The 23,000-nt window shown below is 48.6% G+C and overlaps 1 protein-coding gene across 1 annotated transcript in view; it reads right to left on the bottom strand.

The window, feature by feature from the left end:
* Positions 1-9,612: 9,612 nt before the first annotated feature.
* The window catches only part of DGAT2 (diacylglycerol O-acyltransferase 2), a 30,863-nt gene continuing 17,475 nt past the window's right edge, over positions 9,613-23,000 (bottom strand). The window contains exons 3-8 of the mRNA XM_029956634.1: positions 20,700-20,807; positions 20,262-20,332; positions 13,765-13,969; positions 12,973-13,147; positions 12,391-12,593; positions 9,613-10,791 (exon numbers count right to left, since the gene is read on the bottom strand). Of these exons, the coding sequence (XP_029812494.1) occupies positions 10,637-10,791; positions 12,391-12,593; positions 12,973-13,147; positions 13,765-13,969; positions 20,262-20,332; positions 20,700-20,807 (917 nt within the window). The 3' untranslated portion in view covers positions 9,613-10,636. The remainder of the gene's footprint in view (positions 10,792-12,390; positions 12,594-12,972; positions 13,148-13,764; positions 13,970-20,261; positions 20,333-20,699; positions 20,808-23,000) is intronic.

The raw sequence follows: 23,000 nt of genomic DNA, 5'->3' as shown, positions 1-23,000 counted from the left end.
TGTGTTATTAGAAGACATGATGCCTCCATATTTCTCCCATTGGACACAACCCCCAGAGAGAGAAAATGAGCTTGTCCAGACACAGACAAAGTTTGTAGCAAAGCTGAGACAAAGACTGGGGCTTCTTGCCCCCAGGACCAGTGCTCCTTCCTCAGTTCCAGTGGTTTTCCCACCACCATGGATGATAAATGTGCCAATGTGGGAACATGAGTTTGTGAATAACCAGACCAGCCAAGAGGACACACGGTGGAGAGAAGCACATCTAAGCCAGAGGGCTGAGTTAGTCGGAGCTCCCAGAGAAAGCGTTCCTTAGGAACTCTTTTATAGTGAGGTCTGAAGGGGAGTAGGAGGTAACTGGATAAAGGGGGCTAGCAAGAGCAAGAGGAACAGCCTGAAGGCGCAGGGAGCATTGAAGGAACTGAAAGAAGGCCAGGCAGGCGTAGGCAGGAGAGGCAGCCGGCCTGGAGGAGGAGGAGGGGGAGGAGAACAGTTTTTGGAAGAAACCAATATTTCAAAAATAAAATCAAAGACCTCCTTCAATTTCATTTACAGTTTAGTGTTGCTTTTATTTGTAATTTCATATGGCAGCAGCGGCATTGTCTTGTCAGTGCTTAGAGCTTCTGAAGTTTTCGTCCAGCCCTGAAGGCACAGAATGAAGTTGGAAGTCCTGGTGGGGTCCCAGTCCTGCCTGCTGTGATAGCCCCAAGGGAGTCTGACCTTGACCTTGAGGTGTGTGGACAACCACGGAAGGGTTTATTTAAGCGGGGGTGGGGGTTACATGATCTTATTTATGTTTTTAAAATGTCGCTCTGGGAGCATCTGGCTGGCTCAGTCAGTACAGCATGAAATTCTTGATCTCAAGGGCATGGGTTCTAGCCCCTTGTTGGGCACAGAGTTTACTTTAAAAAAAAAAATAAACAGCAAACAAAAAAAAAAACCCCAAAAAATAAGTCACTCTGGCAGTTGTATCCAGAACAGATGCAAGGGTGGGGGCAGTGGTGTAACAAAATTTTGTGACATTTCATTGTTGAGTTAGAGGACAATTAGAATACAGGAATATGGCTAAATCCCAGGGGACAGAGAAGCTTAAAGGATGTCTGGTTGTCCTCGTTCCCTGCAAAAGACAGGCATGGTTTCACCGGGTTCCTGAGAATGAGCATCCTGGCCGCAAAGTGGGGTGTCTGAGCGCTCCAAGCCTGGTGTCAGAAAAAATGTGATCTGGGCCTGGAGCTAATCGACGCAGGATTTTAAGTAAATTCACTCCCCTCCCTAACAAGTTCCCCGGAGGCTACAGAAAACTAACATTAGCCTAGTACTTTACACACATCACCGTGGACAATCCCCACAGGACCTTGTGAAGTGGGTATTATTGTCCCAGTTTTACAGAAACCTAAAAAGCAGCTCTGGAAATGAGCTGCCCAGTTTCAAATGGTTCTTCATGGCAGATTGGCTTGGGAACCCAGGCCTCTTGCTTCCTGGGCTATGGTCTGTCCCCCATGCCACTCCACCTACACTAACTAGAATACACTATTTAGGACTGGATTTTCCCAGAACAAGAATCTTACTCCTATCAACAGCAAAGTATAGCTGCAAAAAATCCAAAAGCTAAAGCTGTCTGCACAGTTTTTCTTTCTTTCTTCTTCTCTTCCTAAGACATGTAGTCCCAAAGCCCTTAGGGTGGAGCTGAGAACAAGGTGAGCATGAGCAAGGGGTGAGAGGGCGGTGAGGCTGCCCAGAACGGACAGAACCAGAGTGAGGTGGGGAAGTCTCCACACAAAGCCGGAAGTGGGTGGAGGGGGAGATCCTGGCACATGGCTGGGAATCAACTGGAGTACGTGAATAGGATTTGCGCTGGGAGGGTAGCCTAAAAACAAGGTATCAGAGTCCAAGCAAGGCAAGGTGAAGACTAGCTCCATAATTAGCAGGGCTCAGTGCAAAATGGAAATGCAGAGTTTCATGTTCAAAATTATTAAGAATTCCAAGAAGGCAGGGGGCCCGGGTAGCTTAGTCAGTTGTGTCTGACTTCAGCTCAGGTTATGATCTCATCATTCATAAGTTCGAGCTCTCTATGGACTCTCTGCTCTCAGTGCAGAGCTTGCTTAGGATCCTGTCTCCCACTCTCTCTGCCCTCCCCCACTTGTGTGTGGGCTCTGTCAAAAATAATCAAACATTAAAAAACAAGGAATTCCAAGAAGGCAAATCAAGCATGGAGCCCTTCTAAGCACCAACTGCATAGGTCACATCCGGTGAAGTTGGCCTTGATGAGGAGAGTGTCAGTATAGGCTCCAGGGATGGAGGACAGAATGGTAGCAGTGGAAGATTGGTTATGTACAGAAGGATTGATCAAATAAATATATTAAGGAGAATGGGAACAAGTTTTCTATTACAAAAAGGGGTTGCAAATATAGGTAGAGAAGGAACTTGGATGAACACTGTGGTGATAGGCCATAATTGTTCAGATCTTGGTTTCTTTTTCCTTTTTACTTGAGAGAAAGGAAGCATGAGTGGGGGAGGGGCAGAGATGAAGGAGAGAGCAAGAATCACAAGCAGGCTCCCCACTGTCTGCAAAGAGCCCAATGTGGGGCTCAAACCCACAAACCCTGAGATCATGACCTGAGCTGAAGTTGGATGCTCAACCAACTGAGCCACCCAGGCACCCCTAGATCTTGGGTTTCTGAATACCATCCTCCACTAAGAGGAATAAAGTTTCTCTGGAGAAGTGGTTGAGTCCAGGACTGGGCCAGAAAAAGTACGAGCTAACACCAGGAAATCTGGTTGTGCCAGAACATAAGGAAGTACTCCTCCCCCCAAAAATGATGGAGACATGTCAAAAGGACAAAGAAGCCAGTTTTTTGGGGGGGGGGCTCCCACTGGCTAAATCTGAAGCAGCTTCTACATCAAGTAATAATCAAATAGCATATAACCCACTGAATAAAATAGGGATCCATGTGTAGTGATATAAAAAGGAGAGGGGGGAGATATTTTCAAAGTATGGAAAAAGAGTAACTTTTTCCATAAAAAAGCCTGACAGTTCCCACCTTAAATAAAGTGAGCATCACCCAATAGGACACATTGAAATCATGACTGCCTGCAGGACGGGGGGAGTAGAGTCCATCATTACCTCTGTGATATTTCTGCTAAAGATGGAGTGACTTAGACTTAAGTCGGTCATAAGACTAGACATAACAACACTAAATGGTGTCCTGCAGAATACTGGGTCATAATCTCCAAGACTGTCTAGGTCATGATAGTCAAGGAGAGACTGAGGAACTGTTTCAGAAGAGTATGATACTGTGATTTATAATAAGAAACAGATATTCGGTCTTTTTTAAAAAAAATTGTTTTTTATTTATTTTTGAGAGACAGAGAGAGAGAGTGCAAACAGGGGAGGGTCACAGAGAGATAGGGAGACACAGAATCCGAAGCAGGCTCTGGCTCTGAGCTGTCAGCACAGAACCCAATGTGGGGCTCAAACCCACAAACTGTGAGATCATGACCTGAGCTGAAGCTGGACGCTTAACCAACTGAGCCACCCAGGTGCCCCAGATATTTGGTCTTTATTCACTAAAACCCTTGTAATCTCCTATTTGAGAGCCAGAGGGGCATCTTTTGTTATAATATCGTTTTGTCCTCAGTTCATGAAAGCTTCAGAGAATGAAATGAATGTCTTTTGTTTCCATAACAAGTCCCTTTCAACTATATCTCAGTTTATTTTAATAAGGTGACGTTTGGAAAGCCCCAGATAACTTAAGGATGGGGGCTGGTTGCCAGGGGAACACACCCGGATTAGAAAGTGGAAATCTTCAGCATCCTCTCTCCATGTAGGCTGGGATTTGGAAGCAGCCTTACTCCTGTGTATCAATCCTGCTTTTCATTGCCACCAAAGAGTCTTATAGCTTATTATTATTTTTTTGAGTAAACTCTTCCCCAGTGTGGATCCTGAACTCATGACCCTGAGGATCAAGATTCCCATGCTCCACCAACAGAGCCAGCCAGAAGCCCCAAATTTTATTTATACAGTGAACTCATATTTATTTGCAGAATAGATTTTTATACCGCATACATTAAATTAAAAATATATCTTTTGTGTTTAGAGGAAAAATATTTTGTATCAGTTTTCATTAAATGTAATTAGAAATCTCAAAAATTGTTTGATTTCTTAGCACTGAGAAAAGGAACTTTCTAAATATGTGTAACGTGCTATCCAATGTTATGTAAAGAATGTAGGAGATATAATCATGTGCATGCATGACACAAATGTTAGATGGAAATACACAAAGCAAAACTCCCAGGGCAGGAAGTAGTGAAAAATACCTTGAAAAAGATTTTACGAGGGAGGAAAACAGGGTTATGAAAAGAGAAGTTTGGAATACACATGGGGCAGAGATTTGTTATAAAAACTAATGGTTGAGGAGCACCTGGGTGGCTCAGTTGGTTAAGCGTCTGACTTCATCTCAGGTCATGATCTCACCACTCATGGGTTCGAGCCCTGTGTCGAGCTCCATGCGGACAGCTCAGAGCCTGGAGCCTGCTTCACATTCTGTGTCTCCCTCTCAGTCTGCCCCTCCCCCACTCACACTCTCTCTCAAAAACGAATAAATGTTTAAAAAATTTTTTAGAAATTATGGTTGAAGCCAAGGAATGAGGGAAATTCCTATTTTCTCCTAGTATCCTATTAACCAATAAATGGGAATTTCTTCCACCTCTCAAAACTATCAGGAAAAAGCGCCTTCCAAAATTGCAGCCTGCCCCACATAAAGAAAAGTGAAATACATTTGATTCTTGATGACAACTTCTCACACAATCGAAAATTTGAGTATTCCTTTGGCTCCTCCCACACTTAACTACTAATAGCCTGCTCCTGAACAGAAAGAAGCCTTGCCGACAACATAAACAATCAATTAATGCATTTCGTGTGTTGTGTATACACTGGTATAGATTGTATATTCTCTTGTATTATATGCTGTATATTTATAATAAAGTAAGCTAGAGAAAAGAAAATGAACAGAGAAAATACTTTTTCAGACCGTGTTGCATTGACTGAAGACACTGTGTGTCAGTGGACCCACACAGTTCAAACCCATGTTCTTCAAGGATATGTTATTGATGAGAGGACCTGACTCTGCCTTCCACGGGCACGACTCCCACCAGAGGTGATGTAAACATACCGAAGGTGACTGCTTGTATTAGGTTAAGCCAGAAACCAGCTGACTTAAAACGGAAATTCATTCTGTCACAGTTCTGCATGCCAGAAATCCAAAATCAAGGGGTCAGCAAGGCTATGCTCCCTCAAAGAGTCTGGGGGAAAATCCTTCCACGCCTCTTCCAGCTTCTGGTGTCTCCAGGTGCTCCTGGGCTTGCGCTGCGTAAATCCAGCCTCCTGCTCCTTTCACATGGACTTCTCCCCTTTCCCCTGTGTCTCTTTTCTCTTAGAAAGACAACTGTCATTGGACTTAGGGCTCACCAGCATAATCTAGGACAGTCTCTTTGAGATCCTTGACTTAATTATACCTGCAAAGACCCCTTTTCCAAATAAAATCGCATTCACAGACAACAGAGTTTAACTATGTACATATTGTGTTGTGGGCCTCTATTCAACCTGCCACATCATCCCTATGTGTGGACTGTCCCTTTTTTTCTCTCAGGCTGGCCTGCCAAAAGATGGAGAAATTAAATCATTATTAATCTGAACTAGACTGTTTTAAATTAAGATGCTAATTTTAATCTCCAGGGTAACCACTAAGAAAATAAAAACAGAGTAAAAGAAACAACAGGAGAATTAAAACAGTGTATGAAAAAATACACATTTAACAGAAAAGAAGGCAGGAATAGAGGGAAGGAAGAACAAAAAGACATAAGAAAATAGCAAAAGGGCACATGTAAATCCTACTTTACCAGTGATTATATTAAATGTGAATAGACTTAACACTCCAATGAAAAGGCAGAAAGTAGAAGAATGGATAAAAGGAAAAAGAATCCAACACTATTATGCCTTCAAAAGATACACTTTAGGGACACTTGGGTGGCTCAGTCTGTTAACTGACCGACTTCAGCTCGGGTCATGGTCTCACGGTTCATGAGTTCGAGCCCCACATCAGGCTCTGTGCTGAAAGGTCAGACCCTGGAGCCTGGAGCCTGATTTGGATCCTGTGTCTCCCTCTCTCTCTGCCCCTCCCCTGCTCATACTCTCTCTCCTCCCTCTCCCTCTCCTTCTCTCTCTCTCTCTCTTAAAATACATAAAGATTAAAAAAAACTTTTAAGAAATACTTTATATTCAAACACACAAATAGGTTGAAAGGAAAAGGATGGAAGAAGATGTTTCATGTGAGTCATAACTAAAAGAGCTGGAGTGGCTATACTTTTATAGGCTATATAAAATAGACTTTAAGACAAAAATTGTGGGGCACCAGGGTGGCTCAGTTGGTTAAGTGTCCGACTTTGGCTCGGGTCATGGTCTCACAGTTTGTAGGTTTGAGCCTGTGCTGACAGCTCAGAGCCTGGAGCCTGCTTCAGTTTCTGGGTCTCCCTCTCTCTCGGCCCCTCTCCCAATCGCATTCTGTCTCTCTCTCTTTCAAAAATAAATAAACATTATTTTAAAAAGACAAAAATTGTTACTAGAGACAAAGGGAATTTTATAGTGATGAAAGGATGACTCCATCCTGTAACAATTATGAACATACATACAGCAGAATGCCAAAATACATGAAGCAAAACTTACAGAATTGAAGGGAAAAATGAACAGTGTAACAATAGTTGGAGGCTTCAATGCCCCATTTTCAATAAGGGATACAATGACTAGGCAGACCACCAACAAAATCAACAAGGAACTTGATGACTTGTACAGCACCACAAACCAAGTTGATCTAACAGACATCTGGAAAATACTACCATTATAATACTAATAGTATCCTGACCCCCAGCAGGAGCAGAATACACATTTTTCTCATATCCAAATGGAACATTCTCTAGGACAGATCATCTATTTGGTCATGAGGGGATCCTCAATAAATTGAAAGAGATCGAAATCATACTAGTTCACTCTATGAAATAAAATTTGAAAAAAATGACAAAAGGAAATTTGGGGAAATAGCAAGTCTGTGCAAATTGAGCAACGTCCTCTTATCTTAAATAACCAAAGGGTCAATGAAGAAATCAGAAGAGAAATTAGTTAGAATTTTGGAATGATTGAAACAAGAACACAAGACACCAAAACCTATGGGATGCAGCTAAGGCAGTTTTAGGGATCCTCAGTGTCCCCTAGTGGCCTTGTCGTGAAGCACAAATATGGAATTGACAACCTTCAGGCTGAGACTACAGCCCCCACCCCTGCAGTCCAAAAGGAGAGGGTCCGACATTTAGGCCTTTTCCATGTTTTGGCTATAGTTGACATTGCTGCTATGAACATTGGGGTACATGTGCTCCTATGCATCAGCATTTCTGTATCTCTTGGGTAGATCCCTAGCAGTCCTATTGCTGGGTCATAAGAGAGTTTTCTGAGGAACCTCCACACTGTTTTCCAGAGCGGCTGCACCAGTTTACATTCGGTGTATATACACAATAGAGTACTACATGGCAATGAGAAAGAATGAAATATGGCCATTTATAGGAAAGTGGATGGACCTCGAGGGTGTCATGCTAAGCGAAATAAGTCAGGCGGAGAAGGACAGATACCATATATTTGCACTCATAGGTCTAACAGGAAAACAGGAGAAACCTAATGGAGGACCAGGGGGAGGGGAAGAGGGAAAGACAGTTGGGGAGAGAGAGGGACGCAAAACTTCAGAGACTATTGAATGCTGAAAACGAACTGAGGGTTGAGGGGAAGGGGGGGGGGGAAAGAGGTGGTGGTGATGGAGGAGGGCACTTGTGGGGAAGAGCACTGGGTGTTGTATGGAAACCAATTTGACAATAAACTATTTAAAAAAAAAAAGAAAAAAATAAATTTGAGAAAAAAACAAAAACAAAAGTAGAGGGTCTTTTGGAAAAGGAGGACCCTATTCCCTCTCTCAAGGTAACAACTCCCAGTCAGAGACAATGTTCACAGCATTTACCTAGAGTCCCCCTCACATTGCTCTGCACAGGTTGCTGCTAGATGTCCCTTGCCCTCTGGGATTTGGGGCCTGCCGATTGTTACTGTTCATAAGCAGAGATGGAGGAGTTCTCTTGAGCACAGCAGGTGCTGAGAATAATGACCTGCCTTTGTGGGGTGGCCTACCTAGGTTAGGGCCAGGGCTTAGCCGGGAGGCAGAGGCTGAGGGTCATGGCTAATCTCAGACGAGGCTGGGCTAGGGCTGAGACTATCATCAGACAGCAGGCCTTTCCTCCATCCTCAAGGAAATCCTCTGACCTGAGCTCTCTGGGCCTGAGGCCTGCCTAGTGCTACAGAATTCAGTCTCTGTTGCCCCTTGAGTGTATCTCCTGTTGCCGCCTGGCCTCCTGGCCACCTGGGAACTCTGGAGAAGTCAAGTCTCCTGCCCTTCCAAGTCAAGCCCCACAGCACACTTATCCACCACCACCCCCTCCTTCGACTCAGCAGTGCTGTCTGCCGTCTTTGCTTGCTGCTCTTCTCTTCATTTCCTTCCTGGCAAACTTCTAGTCACCCTTCAAATCCCAGGTCGACACTGAGATCCTAGCTCAATCAGGCACGCCATGTTGTATGCACAGAGGAGCAGCCCTTGAAGTGGATGAATGAACGGCAAGGAAACTTAGGCAGTGGGAAGGTTGGAATGAGGTCATTTGGTCTCAGCTAAGAGGGGTTCCCAGCTGCTTAGTACTCATTGAACTGGATGGAATTAGAACAGAGAGAGGCAGCATCTTGTGAGACCTGGGTGTGGCATGAAATCATTAAAGTAACAGCAGGCTAGCTCTCCCTCTTTGTGGTATAACTGAGGCTTGACTGATCCATGGAGGACCCTTCTAGCTCCGCCATTTCAGAACCTTATATGTGGACAGTAACCCTTTATCACACATGGTAGAGAGCTGTGAGGGGGCTCTAAGGACCCTTGCCTCTAGGCATTTATTCAGTGTATAATCCTCTTGAGTGTGAGTTGGATCTAGTGACTTGCATCTAATGAGGGGAATATGGCAAAGTGATAGGATACCACGACCGAGATTAATTTATAAGAGAATATGATTTCCATCTTGCACTCCCTCTGACGAAGCCAGCTATAATGTTGTGAGCTACTCCATGGAAAGGCCCATGTGAGGAGCAACTAAGAGTGGCCTCTGGGCAATAGCCAGTGAGGAACTGAACCCTGCCAACAACCACATGAATGACCTCGGAAGTGGGTCCTCCTCTAGTCAAGCCTTAGGATGACCACAGCCTGGCTGATTACCTTGATTGTAGCCTTGTAAGAGACCCTGAGGTAGAGGGTTCTGCTAAGCTGTACCTCTGCTACTGACTCTCAGATTGTGTGGTGGACACAGTGTTGTTTGAAGCCACTGTGTTCTGGAGTGATTTGTTACAAAGGAAAAGACAACCAATACACCATACAGGGTCAGGTAGGCCAAAGGAGCAATAGGGAAGGCTTAGCAGGGAGCCCAGATGGGACCATGGCCTCCCTATGTGTCAGGAGCAAGAGGCAGATGCAGCCCTAGCAATAACTCACAGAGAACTCTTGTTTTCATTTATTCGTTTTGGAATATACAAAAAAATCTGACATGGCACAATAATCTCATTAAGAGAAAACAGAACATACAGAGGAGGGGCTGGGTTTCTTCCCTGGTCCCTCCCCTCTCAGAAAGGCACAAATATGTGAGGCTTGGGTTCGTGGGCCTCCTGTCTTAAGACCCATCTGCTGCTCAGAAGGCCAGGCCCCTCTGTGAACAGGAAGAGGGACCCTTTCCTCACACCCACACTTGGGTTATGGGTTAAGCAAACCGAGGCCACTGGGAAGTATGTGAATCAGGCCAAGTCCAGGTCTGTCCTGGGTACCTGTTGTCAGCACCCTGTGGAAGACTGGTCACTCCAACTAGAACACGGTGGCTGAATAATCCTGGAGGCGGTGCGTCTGAGACAGCACTGTCTCTAGCACAGGCTCATCACCACCTTCTTTCCCAGCCTGGAGGCCTCAGATTTAAAAGACTAACTGCACTGGAGCTGGAGCATTCCAGATGCTCATCACTGCACTCTTCAAATTGGGGACAACTGTGCACTCCAGCTCTTCCCCTTGGTAAGAGGGGCCAGTCATGCAGTTAAGTGTGGGGTAGGTAGTTTAGAATAGAGGTGTTTGTATTGGAAGTGGCTTCTGCCCTTCATCCTGCAAATAAAAAGCAGATAATCTAACTGGCCTGAGTCACCAACGGCTGTCCTTCTTTCCTTGTTAACCAGGACTGAGTTTTGTCTGTAATTTTGGGAAAGGAAGAAGAAGGATTGCTTGAGAAACCATAAAGGCCCAAATGCATCAGCCACCACCTAGAACAGGACAAATTGGAAATACGAGTTTGAAATATTCACTTTTTCCTTCTTAAAAAAGACCTAACATTTAATGGTTTAACAAAATTATTATAATTTCTTTTAAATAACCCACAGACACCCATGACACTTCCAAATTTACAGAACAAAAAAGCATTTGAGAACTTGGCAGAAAATGATTTGTAGCTGGTTCCTCCTAGGAGCCGGCCCCTGAGCATGGGCTCAGTTCACCTCCAGAACCTCGGTCTCTGGGAGGCCGAACTTGGTTTTGTGCTTGTCGAAGAGCTTCACCAGGGCCTCCATGTACATGGCGTGGTACAGGTCTATGTCCTGCTGGGTTGGGTGCTCCAGCTTGGGGATGGTGATGGGCTCCCCCACTGCAGGGATGGGGCAGAGGCCTCTGGTTAGTCAATCCACTCGGGCCCCCCCTTCCTGAGAGTCTACCATGCTGTTGATGGCAGTGACCCTGCACAAGTGCCAACCACATGCCAGGAACTATGCCAAGTGTGCTCCACCTCAGGTTGTCCCCATTACAGGGGAGAAGATGGGAGACTCCGGGGCACGGCAAGGGACCTGCCCCAGGCCACACAGTCACTAAGCAGCAGGAGGGATCAAAGCTGGCTGCTCCTAGGCACTCAGTTGGAAGGTCCCACGTAAGTTACGGGACCGAGTAATGGCTTTGCTCTGAGCAAGTCACTTTGCCTTTCTGAGCCTCAGCTCCTCCACCTGTCACATGGGCATCCTTCCTCATAGGACTTTGCTTAGGATTTTGAAGTCATGTGACATACTTTGAAAAGTGTGCTGAGGGAAGAGAAGCCCAGCATTCACACATCCACTCATCGCTTTATTCTCTGCATCTCCATACTCAATGCATCCCGAGGTCCTGGCAAAGACATTTCAGAAACTTCTCCCAAGTGCATGCCCTTCTCTCATCACCACTGCCATTCTGTCGGTCCCCAGTGGCTACCACAGGGGTATCTGGGATTGGTCTTGTGGCTTCCATTTTTGACCCTCCTAACCCATTTCTATCCAGCAGGCCCAAGAATCACTTTAAAAAGCAACTCTGAACACTTTCACCCCAAAGCCCTCAAGTAGCTTTCCATTCTGAAGGTGAAGAACAAACTCGTTCACGCCGCCCACGGGAACCTGTTCCTCTCCAGTCACACGTGTGCGTGGATTTGTCCCTGCTGCCTCAGAGCAGTCAGACCTGGCCTAGGATTTGTGTGTAACAAGAGTCCTGTGACCTAAGAGGCAGGCAGTTAGTCTTTGTACAAATACAAAGCCAAACACCTGACCCTGATAACTCAAAGTCTATGTGAGCTTTGGACCCTAAAGGCCATGGCTTGCGGCCTACACACTTTCATGTGAGCTCTGATCTGTGAGCCCCACCGCCCCCCAAACACACACACCCAGAACAACACAGCTGAGGGACAAGTGCAGCCAGTTTTTTGCTATACTTCTCGAAAGACTATGCTCCAGTCATGTTGATGTTTTTCTTTTTGTTCCTAAAAAATCTATACAATTTTGCTGCGGGAACTTCACTCAGGCTAATGTCTCTGACAAAAAAGTCTCTTCCTCCTCTCTTTTGCTAGATAATTCCTATTCAGCTAGAGGTTGGAGAGTCACCGCTTCTCAGGGGTCCACTGTACCCCTCCCCCGTGAGCACCCTGTACATTCCCCTCACGCTCCCTCCTGGTCTTTGCTTGACGGTCTGTCTTCCTGGCCTTCCCTGACAGGCTCCTGGGCTCTGCAAAATGGACTGTAAACTCTTGTTTTCTCATCTGGTGCTGCTTGGCTCACAGTGATGGAACTATCCCCACCCTCACTAGCCATTCCCATCACACCCAAACACGTCCACAGCTGCATGGTTTAGAGCATGGACATCAGAGCCAGATGGCCTGGATGTGAATCCCAAGTCCACTACAAACTAGCAGGCGGGCACCTCGAGTTCAGGGGCTGAGGGCAGGAGAGCTCACCAACGGTAGTGATGGGCTTGGAGTAGGGCACCAGCCCCCAGGTGTCAGAGGAGAAGAGGCCTCGGCCATGGAAGATGCACGGGGCAAAGCCAATGTACTTCTGGAACTTCTTCTGGACCCATCGGCCCCAGGAGCCCTCCTCAAAGATCACCTGCTTGTATACTTCATTCTCCCCGAAGGAGTAGATGGGAACCAGGTCAGCTCTGGAAGGGAGAGGCCAGGGTTAGTCACACCCTAACTGCAGGCCTCTGGATCTCCCAGCAGCACGACTTATTGGCCTGAGGGCACATGACCTGCACATGAGCTTGTAAAGTCCTGCACATGAGTCTGGCCTGTCAGCCCACCTGCAGGGGCCCAGGAAACACAGGCTGCCTCTCTGCTCCACTCAGATACGGAGGCTACACTTGGGTAAACTTCGTCTGAGGCTCTGGTGCCCAACCTCTCCTCTCCCACAGGATGGCGAACTCCCATCTATGCCTTCCTGGGGTCTGAGCCTTGCTTCCAGAAGCAAGGAGTTGCTTTGTTGGGGCCAAACAAAGCTTTGGAGGGCTGTGTGTGGATGCATGTGTAGGAGGCACTTACCCGTGGCGTAGGGCCAGTTTTACAAAGCCCTTGCGATTGCGCAGGGTGACTGCGTTCTTGCCAGGCATAGAGCTCAGGGACTCGGCCGCGCCCCCCACTACGATGATGATGGCATTGCCACTGCCATTCTTTGAAAGCAAGTAGTCTATGGTGTCCCTGTTCACAGGGCAGATGCCTGGCAAAGAGAAGGACTCAGAGTCAGCGCTGCCCATAAATGAACCCCCTTACCCCCTTCATACAGCCAAACATGAACAGAAAGAACACTGGCCTTGGGCTCCAGACCTAAGCCAGCCACTAGAAGCTGTATGGCCCCGCACAAGCTATTTCTTTTTCTGAGCCTTGGCGTCCTTATATGTAAAATGAAGATAATGATACAAGGTTGTTTAGGGAGCTCGTTCATTTGGCAAACATTCCCTGAGGTCCTAGCACTGCCAGGCTGTTGCTAGGTGCTGAGGATCCCAATGAATCAGGGTGGCAGAGGTCGCAGGCAGATGGATAAGGACAGAGCCATGTGCAGTGATTAGCTTGTGCAAAGGGCAGCACTGGGGCTGGGTCGCCCAAAAAAGGGGTCAGGGACGGCATCATAGGGAAGATGTTATCGAAACTAAATCCTGAAGGATGCATGAATAGCTCTGCTCAGCCCTAGCCCACCATGGCTAAGGCAGACTCCATCCCTTAGCACAGAACCAGCCGCTGGGGCACGGAATATCGGCTTCCTGGCCTCTCTTTCACCTTGCTCTGTGGAAAGGCTCAGGCCTGACAAGAGTGCAGCAGGAGCAGGCAGATTCTCACCTCCAGACATCAGGTACTCCCTCAGCACTGGCATCCGGAAGTTGCCAGCCAGTGTGGCCAGGTAGGGCCTTATGCCTGGGAACTTCTTGCTCACTTCTGTGGCCTCCGTGCTGAAGTTACAGAAGGCACCCAGGCCCATGATGCCATGGGGGTGGTATCCAAAGATGTAGTTTCTGGTGGTCAGCAGGTTGTGTGTCTTCACCAGCTGCAGGGAAAAGCTTGGGTCAGAGGAAACTGCCAGGAGAGGGGTACCAGGGCATGCTCAGAAGACAGGGGAAGGACTAGGTGAGTCATGCCCCATGGACTCTGGGCCTGAAGGAACGGAGGAACTCTGCGCACCTGACCTCAGACTCTTGGCAACTGGCATTTAGACTGTGAGTCTCCAGGAAGAGAGCAGGAAAATTTCTCTCTCATTCCCTTACTTCTCCAGCCAGATGCAGCAGGTCCTCTTATCTGCACCCTGCCCTCCTCCTGGGCCCATTCTCCTCATCCAACCCCTGCCACTCTCAGATAAAGACAGGTGTCCAGTTTTTGTCAGGGTAAAAGTCCATGTCCTTTGATTAGGGCACAGAAGGGACAGTGCAGCTGGCCAGAATGGAAACTTCCTTCCAGCGCTGTGTTGCAGGGAAGACAGGCAAGCAACAGCATTGTGCCGGCTGGTCACAGTGGGGGCGGGGATCAGCTGTATGGCCTGGCAGCCAACCTGTACGATCAACAAGGCTGCCCTGGGATGCTCTGAAGAATGATTGGCTTCCTTGGGAGCTGCTCCCCGCCTCCCCCCCCCCCCCCTTGGAGCTGGTGGCCTGGGGGGTGGGGTCAGTGGTACAAAAGTTCCCTATACCCTGAGGCACCTACCAGCATTGTAAGGAATGTGGTAGGGGTGGAGGCACTGAGAGGGATGGAAAGTAAGGGTATTTGGTTCAGAAAACATCACTTCTTTTCTGATTAGACAAACAATGAATGATCATAGAGTATTTTTAAATATAGAAAAGGGAGCACCTGGGTGGCTCAGTCAGTTAAGTGTCCAGCTCTTGATGTTAGCTCAGGTCATAATCTCACAGTTTGTGAGTTCCAGCCCCACATCAGGCTCTGTGCCAACAGTGTAGAGCCTGAGTGGAATTCTCTCTCTTTCCCTTCTCTCTGCCCCTCCCCCTTCTCAAAAATAAACATTAAAAAAAAAATACAGGAGAGGCACCTGGGTGGCTCAGTCGGTTAAACATTCAACTTTGACTTAGGTCCTGATCTCACAGTTCATGGGTTCAAGCCTGGTGTCCGGCTCTGTGTTGGCAGCTTGGAGTCTGGGGCCTGCCTTGAGATTCTGTCTCCCCGTCTCTCTGCCCTTCCCCCATTCACACTCTGTTTCTCTCTCAAAAATAAAAATAAACATTAACAAACCTTTTTTTTTTAATATAGGGAAGTAAAAAGAAAATCTAAAGCACCTGTCCTATCTCCAATCCTGACAAACCACTCTGACGTGTTGAATCCTTTTGCTATTCAAATATACACATGCTCTTTTTTAAAAACCACAAAATCAAGGGCACATGATTGATACCATTTTTCTACCAAGCATATTGTAACTATTTTTCCTATCACAATCCCTCAGTAACACTTCTCTCATGGCTGCATTATTCTGTCACACAGCTATGCTGTACAAAATAGAATTATAATCAAACCCTGACTGATTGATCTTAAACACTTTCTAAAATTTCCTTCAGAAATAAGGCTTCCATAAGTATCTTATTTTTGTCCATATATCTGTTTGACAAACTTCTAGAAATACAATTCCTGGTCAAAGGGTACGAACGTTTTGGTCTTGTAGGCTGCCCTGCCTCTAGAGGAGTGGCACTGGTAACATTCCTACTTGCTATGTTCGAAAGTGCCCGAGTCCCTGCACTGGTGACAGCTGGAGGCAAGCCATGGGCGATCGGCAGAATGTCAGGAGCCCGGATTCACCATGACTCCAGATTTGGGAACCTCTGGCTGAGGGAAGGAACTTGTGCTCATTCTGGGGTGAGGGGATGGTGGTGGCTGGCCCTGGGGAGCTAACATCTGAATCTTCAGGTGACAGAGGCCTGAGGGGGCTGGTGCCGATGGTGGCCGGCACCATTTCCAGATGTGTAACTGCCAGTATGTGCGTGAGCAAGACCCTGTGAATTCTACCCCTGTTGCTTGGGACCTCCGTACTCTTCTTCCCACTTTGCCTTTGGCAAGCACATCAAAGTTGCTGAAGAACCCAACCAACTCATAGCACAAAGGGAAAGCAGCAGCAGTATAAGTCATGGCTATTGGGTAGGGGGCAGTGCGGTGTTTTAAAGAGGGGCTGGCTTTACATGAGCTTTGCAAGGAACCTGTTCTGAGCTTTTGCCTACAGAGGAGCAGGTATGCCCACCACACCAGCTCGTAGTAATGTGGACCCTGGTTTCTATGCAAAGGTAAGAACTGAGCAGCCAGCATCGCACTGGTAACCTGCTCCACACTGAAGGCTGGGTCTGGGAGTCCAAAGCATAGAATGGGCAGGAAGAGCCTTGATCTAGGCCATTTCTTTGATCACAAGGTAGAGATTGAGGCCTAGAGAAAGGAGATTGCAGAGAATCCTCCTCCACCTCTAGACCCGACCACCCAGCATGCTTTTCTCTGAGCCACTGGCATGAAGATGTGTCACCCGGCAGAAGCCCAGCTGGCCCCATGTCTCTGTCTGCTGGGACATCTGGTTAAGTGAGCTACCCTGGAGCACACTGCAGGTTAACAGCCTTTGGGGCAGTCCCCGGAAGAACGCAGGCATCTGATACAGCTGTGATCTGTCCTCATCCCACACGCCCATGCCATGACAGCTGGACAGAGTGTCCATTCTGGAGGGAGAGGGAAGTCATTGACATGCTTGCTCCTGTGTCTCCTGTTTCCCATGGCAAAGTCTCAGCCCCACTGGTTGCCCAGGCCAGGCCTACTGGCTAACATGAGTCAGGAACGCATTCCTGACAAGTTGCTCCTCCCACACTGCCTCCTAATGGCAAGACAGGTGCGCAGATGGGCTTGTCCTACCCTGGCACCAAACGGAGGAAGAAATTCAGAACCAGAGAGGAGCAGAGACTTGCGTGAGCTTACATAGCACTGCATGAAGGCAGAGGAACGTAGAAGTGAGAACATGGGCCCTGAAGCCGACAGCTTTGGTTCCTATACCAGCCCTGCTACTGACTTGCTTTGGGACCTTGGACAGTCCCTCCTCCCTGGGCGTCAGTAGGACCACCTGGGAAATGAGCAGATGGACAGACAGGTAATTCTAAGTCAGAGAGTATTTCCTAATCTCTCCAAAGACCCTTCCTATTCCTCAGGGATAAGTGAGCCAGGCATTGCCTCTCTTCTTCCGAGTAGCAGGTGGTCCTGGAGGCTGCTGCTAACACACAAGCCCTCCTATGTGGGGAGAAGGGAGGCTCTCAGGGCTCACCGAGCTGCTCTAGTGGCAAAGAGCTACACAGAGAAGGGAATGGGGAGGTGTGGGTGGGTGGGTACAGCTAGAGATTATTATATAACTGCTGGCATGAGGCCAGGAAAAGGGGGAAGGGCCAGAAAAGCCACACAGACACAAACACCACAGAGTGTCAGCCCTGACATGAGGACACCAAGGCCAAACCCCCCTGCACAGAAGAGGAGCCTGAAGCCCTGATCAAGGACTTGGCTGAGATCACCAGTAAGCAAGAGCAGAGCCCAGGCTGAGGCTCAATGCCCTGGCCTGCCTCGTGCCCAGGCTGGCTTTGGTCCTGGTGCCTAGGGGCACTCCCAGGGCCAGCTCACATGTGCCCTGCAGCTCCAACTCCCGGCTGACTTCTTGGAATGGAGATGTGAATAGGGACATAGGGTTCTGTTTTGGTTCTTTTGGAAATGAGGGTATCAGTGGGGAAGGGCACCTGCTTGTCCCAGCTTTGACCAGTGGTCACTGGGTTGTCCTGTTCTGGGCAGAGGGGACTACTGGCTTTGAGGAAATTTCCAGAGGGACAGGCTGCTCTGATCACTAAGGCCTGGCCTCTGAGGTAAGGGTCTCAGCAGAGAGAACAGAGTCCATAATCCCTCACACCCAATCATAATTGGCCAGTTTTTATTATAATAACAGCTCCATTTTACAAGTGAGGCTAACGAGGCTCAGTGAGCTTGGGAAAGTGTGCCTGTGTCCCATGGGCAGAAGTGACTGTCTAGCAGAATCTGCTGGACACTGAGCCCACCTGAGGGGGACCTGGGCTAACTCTTCTGTGTCCCCATGCCTAGCACAGAACCCAGTGCTGTACAGGGGACAACGGCTGTCGGTCAATGAACAGAGTGACAGAGCAGGAACCGAACCGAACCCAGGTCTCTGGCCACAAGGCAGAAAGAGGGAGATCCAGGAAGTGGGGCTCAATTCAATGGGGAAATCCGGGATTGCATCTCTTCCAGGAAAACAGGGATTCAGTGGGAAAAGCCTGGGGCTGCATTCTAGTCCTAATGCTGGCATGGGCTCCCTATGCAACCTGGACGGGACCCTGCCCCTCTTTGGGACTCAGTTTTCTCACTGCCAGACTAAGCGGGCTGGGTCTTGCGATGCAGCATAGTCCCAGCAACAGCAGCCTTGAATTCCTTGCAGACAGAGATGGAATCAGGGAAAGGCAGTGGGAACCTGGACCCCCAGGATCCTGGGAAAACTGGCTCAGGCTGGGGTGTGTAAAGGGAGCGCCCTCTCAATACTAAGTACAGTGGAGGAATGGAGGGTTACCCGGCCACCTCCTCTGGGCAGCATGCCAGGATGTCTTAGTCACTGACTCACAACAGCAAACACAGCACCCCGCACACATTCACTGTCACACACACTGCCTCTGCTTTTCAGACCCCACTGCCTTCTGCTGGGTTACTCTAAGCAGCTAGGGTGTGCCAGTGCTGGGATGCTCAGTGAGCTGGCCAGGCAGATATTTCCCCTGCAGGAAAACCCTTCAGGATTCTGCCAGAGTCAGCCACAATCCCCCAGCATTGCGCACATGCACCATGGCCCAGATGCTACTACCTTGTCAGCCTGGCTTGTAGACTACAGGCAGCGGGCCAGACAAAAATGAGAAGAAGTCCAGACCAAGCCATTTATCCTGTCAGGACCCTGAGGTTGGCACAGAGAAGACAGGTGCTTAGAAGACCAGTATGTACCAGAGCAGCCTGGTCTAGCAGAAAGGAAACCCAGAGACCAACTTAGTTTACACCTTCATGTGGGGAGACTGCATGCTAGAGGGGATGGTGCCTTCCCGAGGGTCATACTGGGCCCTTCCTGCCCTCATCCTCCAAGCCTGAGGCAAGTCTGAGTACCGACCTGAGCTTATTTCCCACAGCTCTGCTGTACAGGGAGGCAGTGTGCTGTGATGGGAAGAGTCCAGACTCTGAGGCAAGACAGTACTTGGAAATTCAGCTCAAATTGTAACTAGCCTCATTCAGCTCTCCTACTCTCTGACCTTCAGGCCTTTCTTCTGTGAAAGGCTGATAAAATGAATACCCATCTCACAAGGTACTGTGAGGGTTAAAGGGGACTCCTTGAGGAAAGGTCCTTGTTTCTAGAAGGCTCCCAAACAACGGAGATCCTCCTTCTCCACTCTACCTCTTCAGCGTCCCCCACGCCCCAGACTTCTCAAACACAGGTGCCTGTGCTAATTGGTTTCCATGCACCTTCGGTGCTACTAATCCTTAAGATGGAGATCTAGGAGCATGTCCTCCAGAAGCCTCCCTTGAGCACTTCCGCAACCAGGGCCTCACTCTTCTTTCACTGCACATCTCATTTCCTGGGCCCTAATTCCCAGGGGCATGAGCCCCAGCGACCTACCTGCAACTGGTCGAGAGAAGTAATACTCTGCAAGAGCTTCAGAGGGAAAAAAAAAAACCAGCCCCTCACACCTACTGCATTAGGTTGAGCCCATGGTTCAGGTCAGATGGACTTGAAACTACCTTAGTATTTCTCCTGATAAATCACTGCCATTTTAAGTTGTGCCTTTAACATTCACTGAGAGGCAGACAAGCAATGGCCATAATATCCATTAAACATGCTCCTTATATCACTAAGGATCTCAGTGTCTGAAATCTCTTTTACAGAAATGTTAGAACAAGTCTTGTTTTCCCCAAGAAACTAGCAAGCTTCTTCCTTTCCCAAAATAAAAACCAACAAATATCATGTTTCCATGTTTGCCTTGGCTGCCAGGAAGCTCACAGTTGACCATGAAGCTCAACCTCTGCAACTTTGTTGGACTCTTATGGCTGATATACTAGTATCTTTTTCTTCAAGTCTTGACTTTTCTTTTTACCTGGTATGACATTGCATGTATCCCAAGTTGCCTCAAATCCTGCATAAATGGGGGTAGAATATGAACATACGTTCATAGTGGAAGGGGTCACATGGTTCAGCTGAGCACACATGGAACTGTGGATGGGTGAGTTAAAGCTTAAGTTCCGATTTCTCAACCATTCCTGCCCGGATACCCAAGGTAACACCCACAGGCCTTTACCTGGATGGGAAAGTAGTCTCGAAAGTAGCGCCACACAGCCCAGTTTCGAACCCACTGTGACCTCCTGCCACCTTCCAGGAAACAAAACACAGTGTTGAGGAGGAGTGGGAGTAGATAAGACAGAGCCAGTGCAAAACCCTGAGTTGGGGGCCTACCGCCCTGTGGAGCATGTCCTCCCCCCCTTCCTGCCGGGCCCTTTTCTGCTTTTGTCCCCTCATGTTAGGCAGACCCTTGAGTGAATGTGAGCTCCTCTGAGGACCAGGGTGGTGCCCTCTGAGGGGCTTTTAACACCCCAAACCACCCCCTGGGCTGGCTCCATGCTTTTCCCATAGTAGGCGCTAAGGAAAAAGGGGGGCCATGCATGTTGAGGAAGTTCAGGGCGTGCAGGAGGGAGTGTCCCAAGGGCGAGGGAGAGGCGCTAGGAGGCTGCGCTCTCACCTTTCTTGGGCGTGTTCCAGTCAAACACCAGCCAGGTGAAGTAGAGCACGGCGATGAGCCAACAGTCGGTGCAGAATGTGTACATGAGGATGGCGCTGCAGGCCACTCCTGGTGGGGAAGCAGATGGCCACAGATCAGGTCCTGGGGTCCCGGGGGCAGGGCCTCAGTGCCCCCCTGGGCAAAGGCCTCGGCCCAGGCACAGCTGGGGCCACAGGCAGAGGAGGCCTGAAGCCACAGCCTGCGGAGAAGCAGGCTCATGGCGACAGAAGCCTCATCTCCTGGGTTCGGATGGGTGTGCCTGGGGTTGCGGGGCTCCATGTGGTCTGGGCAGTAGTGCTGGGAAGCCATCCTTAGAGCTGATCTTTCTGGCCTTTCCTTGCACGTTCTCCGTACCCCAGTGCTCCCCACCATTACTGTGGACACAGGGAAGGACCTGCCAAGTGCCTCTGCGTCTCAGGACTTGGGTTGAGTCACTGTCTCGTATGTGAGGCCAAGGGACTTTATCTCATTTTGAAAATGAGAACATTTTGAAAATGAGGAGGTAACCTGCCCAAGGTCACTCAGCAGGATGGTGGTAGAGCCAGGATTAAAACTCAAGTTGGACCAGAAAATCCATAATCTGCACCAGGCTTTAGAAACTGACCCCAAGTCAGGGCACCTGGGTGGCTCAGCGGGTTGAGCTTCAGATTTCAGCTCAGTTCACGATTTTGCAGTTCATGAGTTTGAGCCCCACATCGGGCTCACTGCTGTCAGCCTGTCGGTGTAGAGCCTGCTTTGGATCCTCTGTCCTCCCTTCTCTCTGCCCCTCCCTTTTTACTCTCCCTCTCAAAAAATAAATAAAAAACATTAAAAATAAAATTTTAAAAAAGGAAGTTCACCCAGAATCAGAAACCCCAGACTGTAGCCAGAAGGACCTGGCAGAGGTGTGTTCCTGCCCCTAGGAGGAGGGCCGGCTTCTTCCAATATAAAGGAGCAGCAGGCAGTCCCAGTGAAGCCCGGAGCCCCTAGGCCCCCTTGGAAAAACCCCAGAAGGGCCTCCAGAAGACTCTCTGGGGCCAGCTCCCATGCAATTGCTCCTTTCTGGGTCTTCTGGCCCTAACATTGAGTAACTCAGCACAGAAAGGAAGGGAAGTCTGTGCCAGAGCTGGTTTACCTCGCGGCTGGCCCCTAGAAGGCCTCCTCAGGGCCTCTCTCCTTCCCATTTTTACGCAGCCATCAAGGTCTAGCTCAGACCAGATCTCTTCAAGAATTGTTCCCAGTGTCATGCTACCCTTCCACACCTCTGAATTCTCCACACTAGCGAAGGGGGACACATCTTTGCTCCCTGGGACTCAGCCCAGGGCTGGGGCAGCAGGTACTCATGCTTGTAGAAGCGTGGCTTCCGTCTGGCACCCTCTCCACTGGTCAGGGGGTGAAGTCACCCCTTGCTACATGCTATATGCCCACAGAGATCTCTGCTGGGCCCTGTGCTGGTCGTGGGCACTCCAGAGCTGCCTAACTTTGTACTCCATGCCTTTTCTTCCTGCTAGGCTGAGCCTCCTCTGGTTTCCCAAGGGAAGGGCAGGGCTGGATGAACTCTCCATGAGCCTAAGAGCAGGAAAATGGTCATCCACAATATAGTCCTGTTCTACTCCTGAACAAAGCCCTCTCAAGGTAGCTAACTACAGTACAACTATTTTGGGAGGGGCAACGAACACAGAGTGACCAGGCACCCAGCTTTTTAGGACCAACTTAGGAGTGTGACAACACAGATGGGGAAGAGGAATCTCTAGGGAAGCATCTGCAGTCTATAAAACTTCGTTAAAGGCACACTGTGAGGTATTTAAAGCAGCATGGTGAGTGGCTATGTCTAAGTTAAGGCCACTAACAAAATCTCTCACACTGTTGAGCAGTTTGCCTTTGGTCCCCTTTCTTAGGCCTGGGAAACAGGCCATTCACGTCCCGGAGTATTAGCAGCACCTGGTGACTCTGACGGCAATAGAGAACAAAGGTGCTTGCATATCCCATTTATAGCAGTGGCAGATACCTTAAAATATCATTTATTCTCATCACTACTTAAGAATTATAGTAATAAGGGGCGCCTGGGTGGCTCAGTCGGTTAAGTGTCTGACTTCAGCTCAGCTCATGATCACATGACCCGTGAGTTCGAGCCCTGTGCCAGGCTCTGTGCTGACAGCTCAGAGCCTGGAGCCTGCTTCAGATTCTGTGTCTCCCTCTCTGTCTGCCCCTCTCCCACTGGCACTCTGTCTCTCTCTCTTAAAAATAAATAAACATTAAAAAAAAAAAGAATTATAGTAATGA

This window comes from Suricata suricatta, chromosome 11 (assembly GCF_006229205.1).
Source record: "Suricata suricatta isolate VVHF042 chromosome 11, meerkat_22Aug2017_6uvM2_HiC, whole genome shotgun sequence".
NCBI lineage: Eukaryota > Metazoa > Chordata > Mammalia > Carnivora > Herpestidae > Suricata > Suricata suricatta.
This window is presented reverse-complemented; position numbering and strand designations above follow the sequence as displayed.